The sequence below is a fragment of the Wyeomyia smithii genome, chromosome 3 (assembly GCF_029784165.1).
Source record: "Wyeomyia smithii strain HCP4-BCI-WySm-NY-G18 chromosome 3, ASM2978416v1, whole genome shotgun sequence".
NCBI classification, from domain to species: Eukaryota; Metazoa; Arthropoda; class Insecta; order Diptera; family Culicidae; genus Wyeomyia; species Wyeomyia smithii.
In genome coordinates, this window is record NC_073696.1 from 172,204,139 (window position 1) to 172,222,052 (window position 17,914).

General features: G+C 38.6%; 1 protein-coding gene and 1 long non-coding RNA gene across 5 annotated transcripts; one reads left to right on the forward strand and one right to left on the reverse strand.

The window, feature by feature from the left end:
* Positions 1 to 676: 676 nt before the first annotated feature.
* LOC129727076 (uncharacterized) lies at positions 677 to 2,006 on the reverse strand. The gene is made up of 3 exons (XR_008728475.1): positions 1,880 to 2,006; positions 866 to 1,792; positions 677 to 798 (listed from the first exon to the last, which is right to left on the reverse strand). It is a non-coding gene; the product is annotated as an uncharacterized LOC129727076 (long non-coding RNA).
* A 1,569-nt stretch (positions 2,007 to 3,575) lies between these two features.
* Positions 3,576 to 7,813, forward strand: LOC129727075 (uncharacterized). Of its 4 annotated transcripts, XM_055684491.1 has the most exons (6): positions 3,576 to 3,799; positions 3,876 to 4,019; positions 4,078 to 4,112; positions 4,194 to 4,441; positions 4,584 to 5,209; positions 5,563 to 7,813. In XM_055684491.1, exons 4-6 carry the CDS (start codon positions 4,361 to 4,363, stop codon positions 7,088 to 7,090), a joined length of 2,235 nt encoding a protein of 744 aa, XP_055540466.1. In that variant the 5' UTR covers positions 3,576 to 3,799; positions 3,876 to 4,019; positions 4,078 to 4,112; positions 4,194 to 4,360; the 3' UTR covers positions 7,091 to 7,813. The 4 variants fall into 4 exon arrangements, with proteins under 4 accessions (XP_055540466.1, XP_055540467.1, XP_055540465.1 ...); XM_055684492.1 differs by lacking the exons at positions 3,876 to 4,019; positions 4,078 to 4,112 and having other exon boundaries at positions 4,168 to 4,441; XM_055684490.1 differs by lacking the exons at positions 3,876 to 4,019; positions 4,078 to 4,112.
* Positions 7,814 to 17,914: the final 10,101 nt, after the last annotated feature.

Sequence of the window (17,914 nt, forward strand, 5' to 3'; positions counted from 1 at the left end):
CTGTGACATAGCTATTGATAGCGCACTAGTTGCAGCGGATCTCAGCATCGATAGCGGCTGATGCAGTGAGGCACTTTAGTGAAATTCGGTCTCTGTGCGATAGTGGGCACTAGTAAATGTATTTAATGAAAAGTTGATTCATTTTGACAACACGTGAGCCGTCTAGTTTTGAGTGTTATATCAGCATTTCACTGTTTGCTTTATCACAACGAATACTTTGTTCGCACTGTCAGTGATAACGCAAAGATGTAATCGGCATCTTATCCGATACTAAATTGAACAACAAATTGTCCTTTTCAGTATAAAACAAAAACCCGATGATTAAAGCGTTAATGTTTTCTCTTTAGTTAATTTACATTTTTAAATTTGTAGAGGTTATAAATTTTACTTATTTCCATGTCTCAGAACGTACCGAATTATCTTTTTCTTCAGTCATGAGCACGACATCCGATAAAAGTTCATCTCAAATTTTAAAAATTGTCAAGCCCCAACCACGACAAGCAACTTACTATATTATTGAAAATGGTCAATCCTTGTTGAAGCGCAAAATTCGATTGATCTGATTAGTCAACGTTTATTTACTAGAAAAATGACTGACACGCAAGCAGCCGGGCTATCTTTCTAGTAAAAGTATTCTACTTCAACCTTGCGGTCGTGGCTTTGCACACAACCCTCCTGTTTTTTCATTCGCCCTTCAGAGCATAGTTGCGGAACATTTTCAAATATAGGAACGGCCTTGCTCGTTTTTAGAATCTTACCAGCCGAAGATAAATATACATGATGCTCTTAAAAATGCAACTGCAAAATCGTTGAAATTTCATTGTTGTTCTATACAGAAATTGTGAAAGCGGATGATGTAACTCACGCTGCACAGCCTGGCTTTTTCTGGAACTTCAGTCTCAATAGGAAGATTACAAAAAGTTAACCACCTACTTCTTAAATCTTCTAATTTAGGAAAACGGAAGAACGCTACATTTTTCATCTGACACCGAGAGCTGTTCGAACATTTGTAATAGAAACACTTCATTTTTTGCGGTAATATCGGGAGAAAATTCACAAAAGTTTAAACATTATTGATCACAACGAAAAAGGTTTTCAATGGTTTGAACTTTGTCTGCAGTTGCCAACTATTTTGATCGAATTATCCAGTTGCCAGATCGGATGATTTTCTGTCCGCCAGACTGTAAATATACACGCTCATTATTTGTTACTCTAACGTGAGTTAGATATGACCCATTTTAGGAAAAGAGTGGAGGTACCCTAATTTGAGTACTTTTACGGTTACTCACTTCTGAGTAAGGGCGTCATACGTCAAAAACTGATTAGAATCTACTCTGTTTATGCAAACCAGGAATTAACGAAAATGAGTACAAGTTACCCAGTTTGCCTAAATTTGGAAACTTGATGATTTCTGGTTTTTGTAAATCTTACTCAATAAATAAAATAAATTCAGAACAATCAAAATCATAGATTTATTTTTCATCGAAACATTATAAAAGTTTTAAATCATTCACGTGTCTTTATATAATGCGGCAACCAACCGGTTCACAGTTGCCCGTGAACTGTGGCTCATGTTTTTGTACAGTATCATCATCCGTCACCAAACACTGCGAAGGATTTAAATTGTATCGATTGCATGTATTGGGCACTGTACATCGATACAAATGTTTCCGTTCATTATCACGAATAAAAGCCCGACTTAAAACGGCATCGCAGAACACACAACATGCGGTTGTTCATTTTGAAGAGATGTTTTTTATGTTTTCAAATCCTCTGCAATAATAATGTTGGGCTGAAATTGTTATGGAATATTGTTACATGTTGTTTGTAATGTAATTGATTAGGAAATTATTGATTTGATGAAAGATCAAATACTTACTGCTAGCAAACGAATAAAAAGCGACACCAATTGTTCTTCGGAAACAGATAATATCGCTGTTGAAAACTTTTGACATATACATATACTCAGGGGTGAGTAAACATCATGGATAATAACTCAAAACTGCGTAAACATGGTAATTATGAAAATTTGGGTAAATGTTACTCAATTATCCAGTACCCGATAACTCACTTTTTGACATTTTGCATAAGAATACCAAACTGAGTAGATCCTAATCAAATTAGAGTTAAAATAAAGTAGCGTGTAGGGACTGTAGTTGTCTCCCCTTAGATTTTGACATGTTCGTTTGATTCCTCTTCGCGCAGAAATATCTCTCCTTCTGAGTATTACTAGTGTAAACGTAAGGGCATCTTCAGCGGTGGTCCAAATCGTTGTTTTGATCTATTTTTTTGGAACAAACTCAAATTCACTGCTGCACCGGTGGTGTAAATTTTGTTTTATACCAGATCTAAATTGAAAAAATTTGAAACTGGTATACGTTTTGGTCTATTTTTGTCACTTTTTGGAACAAGAAATAGAACGTTCTAAAACCCTTTGTACGCTACCAATAGGTGGGTAAAATGTCATATTTTAATTGAATACCTCATTTCTAGCTATATTCATATAAGCAAAAGCGAGTGTTGGGGAATAAACAAAACAAAGATTTTTTATGACAATTCCCAATTCATTTTTGTGGCTTTTCTGAAGAAGAAAATGAACAGGTTTGTCGTTTTTGGCTTCAAGGAAACCGAGCAGCAAAAGGGGGAATTCTGGAAGACCATAACCGTAGGCTCAACTACTTGGTTTGCAACCACCAGGATGACAAATATGTTGGCTATTCGCCTTAATTGTATTGGGACTAGAGGAGAACTTAAGAGGCCAGAAAAATGTTCCTCGAAGACACTGAACTGAAAACGTTCAAAATGCTGGGGTGACATTGAGCATTTTGTTTCGAGCAGCTCGAACAAAACCAAATGATCGCTGGGGGGCGTTATGTTTCGTTTTTCGTATATTTTGACTTTGCGGGTTAGACGAGCCGCAGGACAAATGACAATGACCGCTCCTTTTAAGCTTGAAGCATAACTGGCAGTATGTGACCTACTCGAAAATAGCGAAATTTGTTCGAATCAAGCTGCGCAATGCCACCCAATATCCTCAAAACCCAAACCAAGTTTTAGGAACTGCAAGATTTTGAAAGATTGATGAGACGAAAACGGAAGATAGACACCTACGCGATCAAATATTTTTCGCTATCCCCCGTAACCCTATTTGTAGCATTCGGTCATACCAATCCATGCTGAGAAATGTCACTGACGCTCGGGTCAAACCGTCGAATCCATGAAGTCTTGTGGATATAAAGTGTCTTGCCAAAGTAATCGTTTAATGTGCGTAAAAATTATCGAATTTCCGTTTATTAAATATTAAGTGTTTTTTTAATATAACAAGTCTCATTAACTGATAACATGGGGTATTGAATTGTTGACAGTGTGACAGATGTCAGCGGTTTAAAACAACAAGATATACAACACCGGTGCGGAGAACGAAAAGTTGGTCTATATTAGCTGGTTCTATGCAGGTTTCGCTGGTGTAAATCTAGTATAAAGCTGTTTCGAAAATAGACCACCGCTGAAGATGCCCTAAGGCTGATATATCGATAAATTTTTGTATCGATCCATCGATTATTATCACCGTGCGATAAAATAAGTAATAAGAATATGTACTGCATCGCCCAAAACATAAAAATAGTTTTTGCATTATGTTAACTAGAAGCCGCCGTATTTTATGTCTTTCGTAGTTATGAAATGGTTCCAATAAATTTTTTTTCTCACGATTATGTTTGAAAAAAGAAGTTAGAAATTCTTTAAAAGGAATGTGCAGTGACATACATAACTGCAAGTTTTTTTCAACCGTTTTATAAAGGTAATTGTAACAAAGCTTTCTTTTATTTGTACAAAAATAGTGCTTCTAATTAAAACACAATTTAAATCATGTATAGGTATATGTTCGTGCGGATTTGTCTTATCGATTCGCATTATGTGTAAAAAATGTTTGAAGAAATGGAAATGAGACGTTTAATAGCTAATGTTTCATATTTCTGTATGATTCTGTTTCATAAAATAAGTACCTACTACATGCTTAGGTTATATGATTAGTAGTTTAAAGATAATTCAAAATAATAATAATAAGTACTTTCACAGTCACCTCCGGATCGCAAGACATTCGTTTGATGCATGTACTTTACAGTCATTATTCAAGACAGAATATGGCATTAATTTTTCGATGACCAGTTTTGCAAATTCACTTATTTTTACAGGAAGCAGTCAACTATTGATGTTAGAACAATGCGATCCTGATAGACCAATAACAATTACATGTGCTTTTGAACACCGCCACTTCCAAAATTTACATGAACATTGATTTCAATAGTTATAGGCTACTTCTGCTTATAATATTATTTGTATAAACTAGGATTGGATAACAATGGAGGATAATATCATAAGTATGTTCATGGACGTGAAATTGGATATTAGAGAGCGAAAACTAGAATTCTCTCACCTCAAGGTATGTCTATTTCAGCAGTGTAGCACAAATATCAAAGTCTATTGCCAATGTAAACCTATAACGAATGTGACAATTCTACAAAATGTATTTCTTGTTAGTATAGGTGTTTCATATAAATTACTAAACTCATTCTTTTTCCCAGGCTTGGGCCCGCTATTTCGTTCGCGTGGAAGCTGTCAAATGTTTTCCGTGTTACATCAAAATTAGTTTTTTCCAATCACATTCTGACGAGAGCACTGATCTGATAGTGCGTATCAACATTCCAGGATTGACTGTGCAAATGGCTACTTCTCGTACCCGAGCGCACACATATGGAATATTTTGGAAAAATAATCGCAAAAGATGCTGTGCTTACTTTGCACTTCCTTCACAGTTACTTTGTGAGCGTCATTTACGCTGGATGAAAAAATCAATTCGTAATCTAGAACTATACCGTCAGGAAATTTTGCAGTTGCGAAGAGCTAGTAGAACGCCTATGCATGAGTTTAAGCAGGAGATACATCCGGCACCATCCGACTGTGATCTAGGCATCTACCAGAATCTCGATATAACTCAAAATATGGTCGATGTTCGTGAAATCCTCGGCCCATTGCCAAGTGTACCCGACCAGATAAGTAATTCGCTGCGAGTCTCTGGTGTTTCTGAAATTTATGAAGAAATATCAGATCTTAAAAACTCGTATGTAATGGATACCTGTCCCCGTATGTCAATTACCTCAGGTATCTATGAAGAAATGAAGCTAACGGATTTCGGAGAGCATACCAAAAAGTAAGTGTAAATTTTATAACGCACATTTTGCGAAGAGTAATTAGTTTTTGCCTCCAAAAGTTACCTTCAAACACTCATTACTCAGCAACTATATGCACAATTGGTACACACTGTACTGCATATTGAAGATCAATTTGTTCTCTAACCGTACTAAATAGTTTTATAGCTCAAAATTTCAAAAATAATTGATAAACTTGATTCAAATTTGATTTGTCAGGGGATGGCATATGGCATCACCCGCAGGAAATTGTCTTAGCAGCACTATATTTTCCACTACTACGGCTTTTCATTTATTTTTTGCATGAAATTGCTAGTTTGATCTCTAGCTTCAGGTGACACGTTTTTTATTCCAGAAATGTCCTAAATGATGGAAATGATGATGTTGCACCACCTCTTCCACCACGTCCAAGATTACTCACAAATGAATATCAATTACAAAGATCATTAACTACACCAGAAGCAGATCTCTTGAAAAAGAAAAAGCATTGGCAAATCTTTGATACGATGTTTGGTCGTCGGCGAACAAACAGTGGTTCTACACAGGTTTCAAACATGGGTGAAATTCCAACCCATGAACCAAAACCACCTGTTAATACACCATTAAGTTCACAGAAAGGTATTCCTTGCAAGAATGTGGCAAACCCGAATTTAACGGAAAATAAAAGACATAGTTTTTCTAGTCCCGATATAAGCATCCTTAAAATATATGATGCCAAAAAGACCACTTTGGCCTCTATGGACAATTTGTCAGACAATGCATCCTGCAGTTCAGATTTTTTAAGCCAAGATGAAAAAAATCAAATCGAGGAGGATTGCTTCCAATCATTCGAATCTTTAAATATTAAGAATTCTTTAATAGAACACTCATTAATTGATCTATGTGGGGATAATCGGTCGAAAATAATGAATATTTCTGAGAGGATCGTTGCCAATCTCAACGTTTCCTGTAATTTATCCTCAGTAAATTTAGTAGGTTCCGAATGTACTACACCACGAAAAGAGTTGTTGCAAACCCTGGATATTCCATCTTTTTCTGCCGGATATTGTGAAATGGGTGCTGCTGGAACTGGATTCGATCGTCAAAAACTGACAGATGCTGCTAGTGATATGAAATATAAAGTGCCAGCAAGGAACGATAACACAACATCTATTTATGTTAACATAAATAATAACACTATTTGTAAAGAGCATACAGAACTGTCAAGTTCAAGTAGCAGTGGAGTAAGTAGCACATATAGCAGCAAAAGCAGTGTTTGTAGTTCTAGAAAACTACGGGGATGGATCGATGATAAAGTTCCATCATACCATCCAAATGACGATTATCGGACACACAAAAAAGTAGCAACATGTTTTGTTCGGAATGAGAGTGTTAAAAAACGACCAGCACGTTCCAAGGCACTCAAAAGTCCACGCACCGATAACCACTATGTTGTCATGTCATCTCCGAAAACCGTCCAAAATAATATAATTCACCAGGATAAAACACCATTGGTATCACATATTGACAAACCAGCACAAAAATGTATCTCTGACTGTAAATCGAAAAACGCAACTCGGTGCAGTCAACACTCGGGAACAATGGACCCACCAAAACAACCAGTCCTTATTGATAATCATGAAACATCTACCAAAAACATCGAAAACAATCCTCCAGAAGTGACACCTAAACGTTATTTAAAATATGCAACTGTTTCATGTAGTGTATCTCCCACGGGTAGTAAATACCATGAAAAGACAACTGGGCGCAAAGTAACTGACCCCATGCTTTTCAATGCAAACAAACGGTTTGGTTCTTTGCCGCGTTTTGGAAGGATTGATCTATCTCCATTGCGCTTGAAAATCAATAGTGTCCTTCAACGCCACAGTGCTGGCAATTCATAACACAAACAAGTTTTTAAAATTTTATCTTAAAATCATCACATAAAAATGCTCAATATATGTACGCCGATATATAATAATAAGTTTTATTTTAACTTCCAAACTAAAATTGAATGGAATATATTCATTTAAACATGTATGGCGGAATGTTTTCTGTTAAGAATAGTAAGCTTTGTTCTGTTAATTTATCAAACATGTTGCTAGCTTTTTTAAATTGCTTTATCCTGTAATATTTGACTTTAGACTAACGTTACGAAGTTGAAAGTTTATAATAAAAATAAAACACAAAATCTCGCTTCAATGCACTACACTATCTGTGATTAGAATTCGAATGTACAATCTCGTAGGAAACAATCGAAAATTGCGAGTGATTATTAAAATTGAATATTTTGTATCTGAAAGCCTTGAGAGTATTGCAACTCAAGAATATTTCTCGGCAAGGGCATACATATAACTAGATCATACGATTTTGCGTTTTAATGCTAGGGAGCTCGCACAAGGCATAGCTAGACCCTATTAACGTAGGTATAAAAATTTATTATCACATGCTGCATATCAACTACATATTGCAAGTTTGATAATTCTACATCTTCTATATTAGAGACAAAAGAAATGCTAACGCTTTTTATTATCAGTAATTTTACTGAAGCTATTGTGATTCTCGGTCATTGTGAAACGTACAAAAATGCCTGCAATAAAACTCTTCAAAAGCAAAATGATTCAAAAGCTGTTTGGAATCATTCTGGTACAAAGTGAAAGCCCTTTCTGATAAGTCGACTACATTAAGCGCGCTGTTGAATTTTATTATTAATAGGTTACGTTTGGGATTCATGGGTTCCCGCGCCAACACGGATCAGATTCTCGCGGTTAACTGCATAACCTGCAGAAATGCCGCGAATACAAGATGGTTCTTGAAACCAACCCGTCAGAGACGAGACGGAGTGGTCCCCTACGCAGACTGCAGAGACCAAGTGTAATGGAGACGATTCTTACGTACAGAAAAGGCCACACCACGGCTTGGGATTGTTTTGTAAGGTGAGGTAAGGGTTACGATTGTGCGTGCTGCAAACAGCGATGTTTTTTCTACTCGTGATATGTTATGCAGTGTTGAAGAATACATTTAATTTCAACAGGTTTTTTTTAGAGTTATGCATAAATTGAATTGTATATTTTTAATTTCCCTCTTTGTTGGAACGTTGATTTGTTATTAACAATTGTAAGTTGAATTTCGCGTGAAGAACAGGTAAAACATTCAATTTTTAAAATTTCATCCAAATAGTAAAGTGTAAATTTTTCAAGCATATCATAATTATGTAACTGTCTCAACTACTCCTCCCCAATGCAAAAATAAGTAACGCAAATTGGACCCCCTGTCCCTTTATGCGGTACGTAATTTGTGTACGACGTCATACAGGGTAGGATTTTTTTTTATTCTGAACAAATCACTCCTGGAACAGGTGTGACAGCTTAGTGACAGTCGGCCAAACTTTAAGTCTTTAAGAAAAAGATGTTGGAAGAAATTTTAAGAATTCTCGCGTAATTTTTCAAAGGGACCTAAGTAACAATGACAGATTCTCTCCTCTCTCACTTTGTTTTGTTAATTACGTCGTCATTATATATATTTTCTAAGCTTTCAACCCCTTAATCGAGAGATAGTAATACCACAGACAGGCGTCCAAGCAAGAACAAAATTGATCGGAAATTCCGTGTAAATTTTTAAAGAGAATTGCGTTATAAATCACTTGTATACTAGCGCCGCCTGGTGACCTTATCTCTACAATACATTTTTTTTCGCTGGTGTATGAGGCTGGCGTCACTGGTAGCGCTATCTGGTTACGAATTGCTACTACAAAAATCTGTACACAAGTTTGGAACTCAGCTTGGACGTCTGTCTGCGGTAATACTGTCTTGCTTCAGTGATGGAAACGAAACGAATATGATGCAATCGTCGTTTATTCATCACTTGTGCACTTCACGAAGTGTACAGGCCGCGACTAAACTTGAATCCTCTCAACCCATAATGAAATGATGATATGGTGCATAGGTTTCTGGGAGAAAACAAACACATGACTAGACTGCATCAGCTCTGAGAAGCGATTCGATCGTTGCGTTTGTCTCTCTATAGGCCGGTAGTTAGGGGAAGAACGAATAGCAACAAGAGAATATCATGTCGCCTGAACAGCAGCAGAGGTGTGGTGCGGTGAGAGGGAAAGTGTGGGGGAAGGGAGTACTTCGGCAGCGGTTGAGTTTAAGCGAGAGTAGAAGAGCATACACTGTCATTTTCTTTCTTTTTCCGACAAAAAATCATCTTCATTAGTCTAAAGAATAAGGATATAACAAGATCTGATCGCTCTGTGTAACAGAGACGAATAACTTCATATACCGAGTTGTACACATTAAGAACCACGTGTTGTGTTGCACACTAATGAATAGAAATATAGCGTAAAGAGGAAAGCAAGAGAGTGCACCAGCACCGATACTTTGTTTTTCGCATACTGACGACTATGTCAACGCATCTTAGGCTTGTTTTATATGTATTCATTAATCGCTAAGAGGTGATTTTTTTCCTTCGCTGCTTACTACACACTTAACTTATCTCGGCAAACTTCCCAACAGCTGATCGAGTTCGGTAAAGTTTTGCGACGAACATTCAGTAAATATATCGATATACCGTTTTGTTTGCCGAAGTTCTTGAAAATTCTGCCGAAAACTTGTAGAATATTTCGCTGAATTTATCAGCTGTTGAGTTCTCGGCAATAAAATCTAATAGCGAATTTCTTTATTCCACTGTGTGCGGGCAAAACTGCCGAGGAATAATAAAACTTCATCGCCATTCAAGACGCAAGTAAGAAAGAGATGCCAGATAATTGTTTACGAACTTAGCACGTGCGGTGGTGGGTTGAAGCTGACAAATTTTACAGTGCGCTTCGGGTAACACGGCAGGTCAAAACTGGGTCAAAATCGAGCGAATAAAAAAGGGTTTTGACAGCAGTTACTGCGCTTCCAGGTCAAAACGAGGTGAGCTGGTGGAATAAAGAAATTCGCTATAAGTGTGTATGCATTGAGTGTTATGAAATATGGAAACAATAACATAATTTTTGATCAAAGAGAAAGTAAACAAAGAGAGACTCTCAATGTTAGATAGGTCGCTTTGAAAAATCACGCGAGAATGACATTCAATTCTTAAAATTTCTTCCAAGTTGGAAGAGATGTTGGAAGTTCCAACATCTTTTTCTTGAAGACTTAGAGTTAAAGTTTGGCCGACTGTCACTAAGCTCCAATCGAACTGTCAAAAGCAAAACTCGTTCCAATCAAACATGAGTAATGTTAAAACTCCCAGGTTAAAACTATAATGAAAAAACTACCTCTTACGCTTTAACTGAGCGAAAACGCCGACAACATGCAACTAAGTACTTGCTGAATATCGAGCGCAAAGGGCTACAAGAGTGGTGCGAGCCTACGTTATGCAGATTTTGCTATTCGGGATTACAAACCTGCTGATATTTGTTTGTTTTTTTTTTTTTGCATAAGAAAGCAAAGGAAAGAAATATTTTTGCTTTTGTCAACACGCATATTCTGACAATCTATACGATAATTTACGTGAGTGTGAGCAGCTTTGAGCTTCGTAGTCATGATTTTTCTTTAACTCTCTAGTGCCCAAATTAATTTCAAGACGGGCTTCGGTAAAATCACTATGAATCATTATAAATACTTTTTAAGTATTTATATAGCGAATTTCTTTATTCCACCAGCTCACCTCGTTTTGACCTGGAAGTAACCTAACTGCTGTCAAACCCCTTCTTTATTCGCTCGATTTTGACCCAGTATTGACCTGGCGTGCTGCCCGAAGCGCACTGTAAAATTTGTCAGCTTCAACCAGGCTTTTTCCGTTCTCTTGATTTTTGCCCATATTTCCTTTTCTACCTGCCAAACTCCTTGGAGAACTAGACTTTCTCTCACACAGAGTGAGTAATTATCCACATTTAGGCGTAGAGTATTTCAGTCGCAGAGTTCCTTTTCATTCTTTATCATCACGTGTTAGGGATAAACATTTATTTGCTCTCTCATTTTAAGAAGGAGTAGTTCTTGTTAGCTTCTCCTTTACTAGAAGAGAAGTTGACCAAATATCAGAACATTTAGGTTCACTTTGAAGCCACATCCTAACCGTTTTCGAATTCAATATTATAGGATGATACCCAACTCTCCATGGGTGCGTATTCTGCAGAAAGTTCGATTTTATACTGTTTTTGCCGCACCCCAGAGCGATGAGAACGGTAACGCAATGGTCAGTTGATCGCCGAGCAATTTATTTCACTTTTCTTGCGTGCGCGGATAAGCAATTTACAAGAGTTTCACTAGGTTTTTGCTCTGTCAAATTAGGAGCGTTTTTTCGTCAGAGAAACTATTACCACATACATAAGACATACGTAACACTCAGGAAGAAATCTTCCAACAAATTTGGTACAAAATGAACTGCTCGAATGGTACCACACCCTGAATAAAATCACTCTTTGAGCTGTTTTTGAAGGCAGTGTACTTACGCAGCCCTTAAGGTGAAACGGGATTGTGGCCTTTTCCTTTACAATTTTGAGGTTAGAGTTCTTTTTACTTCTGTATTTTGATCGTAAAAAAATCGGCTTCCACTAAATAAACAGCACTCAAATTGATACTTCAGGCATGCAACAGTTGTGAAAACAATTGATCAAAGTTTCATGTACGTAGTCTTCATAAATCAAGAAAAAATTAGATTGCAAAATTCGAGTTGATCGCGACCACGTCCCGTTTCACCTTAATTTGTCTCGTTCCTACTCGAAAAATGCTGCATTGATTTTGTAAATAACTTTTTGACAGCTCCTTATGATTTTCTTTGGGGCTCGATAAAGTTGAGAAAAAGAGCATTCATTTTGTTTATTATTTGTCGAGCAGTTGTACAGGACGAGGTACGGAGTACTATGGGGTATCGTGTACCAGAAAAAACGCCAGTGTTACGCATGTCTTATGTATGTGCTATTATTTTGCGCTCTCTCTACAGATGAAGATGTGCAAAACAAAGCCTGGATTCAACCCGTCACCGCATGTGCTTAGTTCGTAAACAATTATCTGGCATCTCTTTCTCACTTGTGTCGTAAATTGCGATGTCGTTTTTTTATTCCTCGGCAGATTTGCCCGAACGCAGTGAAATAGAGAAATTTGCTAATAGACTCTGATTTGCAGATAGGACTCTTAAGCAGGGATGCCAGGTCATTTTTTCAATGTCTTCTCGTTCCGAGAAAAAATGTCTTCACATATCTTCCAACCCGAGATAGCTCGTTAAAACCACCCCTTTGGCATCGCATCATGTTTCAAGGGCTAACATCTCAACATATGTGTAAACGAGATTTTGTCGCTGCAGCACTACTCTGCAATTCGCTGGTGAGTCCAGCGACGCGAAGATTTCTAGCGATGTCATTTTGTATGATTATTTCTCGCACAGTACAATGTAGTTTTAATGTTCTCTGATTAAATTGATGGTTTTGCGACTAGGAAACAATCAAAACTATTAGAAAATATTACAATCGCATATTTCGGGACATTTTATGTTGAATCAAAGACTACATTGTATTCAAATACTACGAAATTCGCTAGAAAATCCTTGTCAGACGAGCGACTCGTCCCTTCCGATTTTTCTCTGCATGCACAATAGCACATCACCGCCTCTATTCAACATCTGTATCTTACTGCTGACAGCGGGCACAAATTAATTTGAGCCCAGGACATGAGTTCATTGTCATTCACTGTTACTCGGTATAGGGATGCCAATGGCTCGGTTAAAACCGACCGAAGACTGGAAAAATTGCTGGCAACTCGAAAAATGTCGGACAAAAAAAGTTCATCACCTACGCAAAATGCGGGTCGTTATCAAATATTTTCTAATGTCTTCACATATTTTTCAATGTCTTCCATTTGACTTCACAAACAAGAATTTCTTCACCGTACTGTAATATGTTCTAATGTAAAGCCAAATTAAACTACTCGGTTTTAATTCCAGGTTAAAAGGTAATCTTTATTCAACATCATCTCGTCAGGTCATTATAAGCGACCGTGTTGGTCTAGCGATTGTTACAGTAATTTTGTGTTTCTCTTTCTTAGACTTGTCTACCTACTATTGCTTGTAGCACACACATCTAAGCTGCTGCTTATTTTTGACATTTCACATTCTAATTGCAGTGACTGCAGTGAAACGTTATTCTCAACACTTCCCCACAATTTGCACATTCAGCATATTGAACAATCTCCGTTGCGTGTTCTTAGGTAACCCCTTGGTGAACGCGTCGGCTGGATGATCTACACTCAGGATGAATTGCAGCTTGACTTGTCCTTGCTTGATGAGATCCCGTATGAAGAGATATTTGATGTCCAGATTTTTCATCCTCTGGTGCGATCTCGGCTTCTCTGCTATGCTTATGCACGGAATGCTGTCCTCCATTGTAATGAATGGTGTTATAACCACATCCAATTCATTAAGAAGTTTTGTTATCCTTCTTTTGCAGCAGCACACAGTGCAATTAATTCTGCTTCGCTTGTTGATAGGCTGATTTTTTTTTATTCTCGCTTGTTTTCTGTCGGTCTAGTTCCGCCACTGTTGTGGCCAATCACCGACGCCCAGGAAGGCGACTCCACACCTAGGACCCTAACTCACGACCCGTTTATTAACGGAGCGGCGCCAACGGCTTTACTTCCTCATGCGATGGAAGGCGTGATCCCAGAGATTTTCGCCTCAGAAAATCTCCCGGTGTCGGCTAGGATTGAATCTAGACCAGTTGGGTTGGTTGTGAGTAGATCACGCCACCTCACAACCATCGACACCTATGTCGGCGGTGGGATTCGAACCCAGGCGTCGAGCGTGGTTGGCGGAGACGTTACCAACCACACTAGGCCCCCGCTCTATGATAGGCTGATTGTTGGCTGTCGTTTCGTTGACCACGAAACCAGATTTCGTCAGGATCATTTGCAAAATCCGCATCTCCAAATCCAACTAATGCTGGTCCATCATTGTGTTTTTCATACACAATCTTTGTGTTACTTGATCTCCTCAAGTATCTCAGGATTCGTTTTAATCCTGACCAATGCCAATCTGTTGCGCAGTTTGTATACTTGCTTAGGGCGTTTTCTGCAGCACAGATATCTGGTCTTGATGTTAATGAGAGATATTGAAGATCCGATCAATTCTCTATACGGTTGATCAGTAAGTTCCCCTTCTGATTTTGACCATTTAGTGCTACTATCCAGAGGTGTCCCCACTGGTTTACACTCAGCCATTTCATATCTTTCGAGAAGTCTCTCAACATATTTCTTCTGAGAAATCTCGGTTATTTGATTTTCAAAATCAATATTGATTTCCATTCCCAGGACATGCTTCACTTCGGAAAGAATCATTTGGAATAACCTTCCAAGTTTTTCCTTAATCCATGATATCTCATCTATGTTCTTGGCAATTAGCAGAATGTCATCTACAAAGAGTATGAGGATTATCCCCTTGGATTTCGATTTGTAGATGCAACAATCGTTCTTAAGTGGAACAAATCGAAGTTCTGCCGTAGCATCATTGAAACGTTTGTTCCAAGATCTACTTGCTTGGTTTGGTCCATACAAGCTTTTATTTAGGCGAACAATCTGACTTTGTCCATTTTCATTGAGTGGCAATTTCATGAAGATTTCCTCTTCTAATTGTCCATTTAAAAATGCTGTTTTAACACCCATTTGATGTACAAGTAATTTGTGTTCGTTTGCAAGTGCAAGTGCTAAACGAACGCTTTCTAGCTTTGCAACAGGTGCGAATGTTTCACTATAGTCGAATCCTGGTCGCTGTGAACATCCTTTGGCTACTAACCGTGCCTTGTGCCTTCCATCTTCTTTCAACGAGAAGATCTATTTTGAGTACATTGGTTTTACTCCTTTTGGTATACAGTTAACCACTATCCAAGTATTGTTGCCATTTTATGCAACTACAGTTAACCACTGTCCGAGTATTGTTGCTATTCAATGCAACTACAGTTAACCACTGTCCAAGTATTTTTGCTATGCAATACAACTACAGTTAACCACTGTCCAAGTATTGTTGCTATTCAATGCAACTGCTTGCTTCCATTCCTCCCAGTCCACTAGCTCCTTCAAGTCCTGAATGTTTGTCCTGGAAGTTCACCACTTTGGATTGTAGCCATTCTCGCAGAGTATTCCGAAAACCTATGAGGTGGTCTTCTATCCCTCTGTTGGTATCCATCTTCCTCTCCATCGGCTTGACTATCATTTGCACTCCCGCAATCAGTTTCGCCAACTGATTCCTCCGATGCATCCTGATTCTCACCTAGATCTGGATTTTGTTCAATTATGGTAGCATCTTCTATTTGATCTTCATCGGATGGTGATCCCTGCTTATCATTCACCTGATCTTCTTCAGAAGTTGATTCCTGACCATCACTCTCATGATCCTGATCTTCACCGAGATCTTCATAGTTATCTCTGAATTGGAATTGTGTATAAAGTGTCAAATCCTGTTCCCCAGGTTTTGAATTCATTCATTCCATTTCCACGATAAACTATGACCGATTTGTCGAATACAACATTTCTACCAATCTCAATAGAACGTGTTTCGACATTCCACAATCTAAAACCATTGTTTGCGTATCCCACAAAAATCAATGATTTACTCTTGGGATCCAATTTTTGACGTTTCTTCTTTGGGATTTGTTCGAATGCTCTGCATCCAAAGATTCTCAAATGTTTCAAATCGGGTTGTCTTTTGAACCACATTTCGTATGGAGTTTTATCTGACGCTAACTCTTTTGTTGGAGATCGTTTCAATAGATATGTTGCAGCATTCAATGCTTCACCCCACATATCTTTAGGTAACCCGCTTTCATAAACCATTGCTCTTACCTTTTCTATTTATGATCTATTCATCCGTTCACAGTATCAGTACAGTATTTTTGAAATTCGTTGCTCGTGTATTCTCCGCCATTATCGCATCTCAGCATTGGGTTTCAAAATTTGCTGACGCCATGGTTTCATAATCCTTGAATCTCTCAAAGACTTTAGACTTATGCTTCATTAGGTAAACTACGGCAAAATGCGTATAGTCATCGACAGCGATAACCGTCGTGCGTTTGCTGCTCCATGTTGCCACAGACATCCGAATGTATTAATTCTAATGGTCGTTTTTATCTTGGCAATTTCATACCCTGAAATTAGAAAGCAGCTTGCTTCCCTGCCAAACAACCATCGCATACATCAGCCTGATTTTTCTTTCAGAAGATATGTTGATTCCCTCAATCATACCTCTTTTAATGAGCATCTCCAAACCAGCAGTACCTAGATGTCCCAGTCTTTTATGCCACGTCGCGAGATTCCCTGTTTTCCAAATATGCCGATCCGTTTGCTTATTTTTCGGACTTTCCATCCCAAATGCAATCAAGATAGAATAAACCATCATTGAATTTACCTTCACCGATTACTTTCTTTTGATATTCAAAGATAACCTCTTTTTCAGAAAAAGTGACCCTTTTCCCATGAAAATTTGCCATTTACATTTTATTCAAGGTTAGGAATTAATAGAACATTGTACAATTCCAATTCCTTTATTAGGTTCTTTCCGACCATTGTTTTAAGCCGCAACTTTCCCATCTTCGTGGTCCGAAGATTCTCGCCGCTTTTGGCTGTGGAAATCATCAATGGTCCCGGAAGTTCCTCAATGTCATCCAGCAGCGCTGGTCGTTCGTTCCAGAGTCGACCACGAGACAAATCCGTTTGTTCCGCTTCATCGTCTTCAGTTTCATCATCATAGCGTGGGATTATCCCTCTTCTGTTCCTTCCCGTACGTTTCCTTCTCCTGTGCTTTCAACTTCTTCATGACAAAGCACATGTTGTAAAAATACTCCGTAACGTTACAGCCGAAACAACGTCTGGTCTTCTTCTTCGTTACGAGGGCGACGTTCGACGGAATCTTCTCCTTTGCCTTGTCTTCCCCAGCTTCTGCACCCGCTTTATTCCAGTGGTGCAGGTTCTAATCCGTCAGTACAAATAAAATAACACTCTCTTGACACAACGATAGTAGCATAGGAAAAGGTGCGTTCGAAAGTTCCCCTTTCGTAGCCACCGTTCCTACGTCAAGTTTTCGTTTTGTCCTCGTATGCGTCAGGCGATGTCCTCGCTGACTATCAGTATACCATCGATCACGACTCTAGCAAGACTTACTACTACCAGTTAACCACCTGGTCTAAGACGTCCGGTCCAATATCTGCTGCTACAACTACTGCTATTGCTACTAGATGACCACTTGTTTTCCAAGTTCAATCCGAGGTCTGCTGCTTTTACCAGTTTACTACTGGTTTTCCAAGTCCAATCCAAGTCCATCCAGCTGCAGCTACCAGTTAACCACTGATTTACATCTACCAGTTTACCACTGGTGATGCTGTTGCTTTTCCAACCGGTTATGGACGGGCCACTACCATGGACCAAAGTTCACTTCTGTACCGTCGTAGACGTTGGCCCGCTCTGCTTGCACAACGGTAGCGGCATAGGGTAAGGCGCGCTCGGAAGTTCCCCTTTTGTAGCGGCTGTCCCTATGTCCAGCCATTGTTTAGCGTTCCTGGTATTTAGTCCTGTCCTGGTCCAGTAAAGCGGTGTCCTCTTGCTGACTATAACCTATAACCGGTTAACCACTGGTTTGTCGAGTCCTATCCCAAGTCTGCTGTTCCTACTGGTTTGCCGAATCCGGTCCGAATCCGATCCTAAGTCCGCTGTTCCTACCAGTTGACCACTGGTTTGTCGAGTCCAATCCTAGGACTGCTA

Coding starts and splice junctions, on each gene's coding strand:
- LOC129727075 (XM_055684491.1), top strand. CDS start 4,361: ATGGAGGATAATATCATAAGTATGTTCATGGACGTGAAATTGGATATT. Junction 4,442..4,583: donor TAGAATTCTCTCACCTCAAG/GTATGTCTATTT, acceptor TCTTTTTCCCAG/GCTTGGGCCCGCTATTTCGT. Junction 5,210..5,562: donor TTCGGAGAGCATACCAAAAA/GTAAGTGTAAAT, acceptor TTTTTATTCCAG/AAATGTCCTAAATGATGGAA.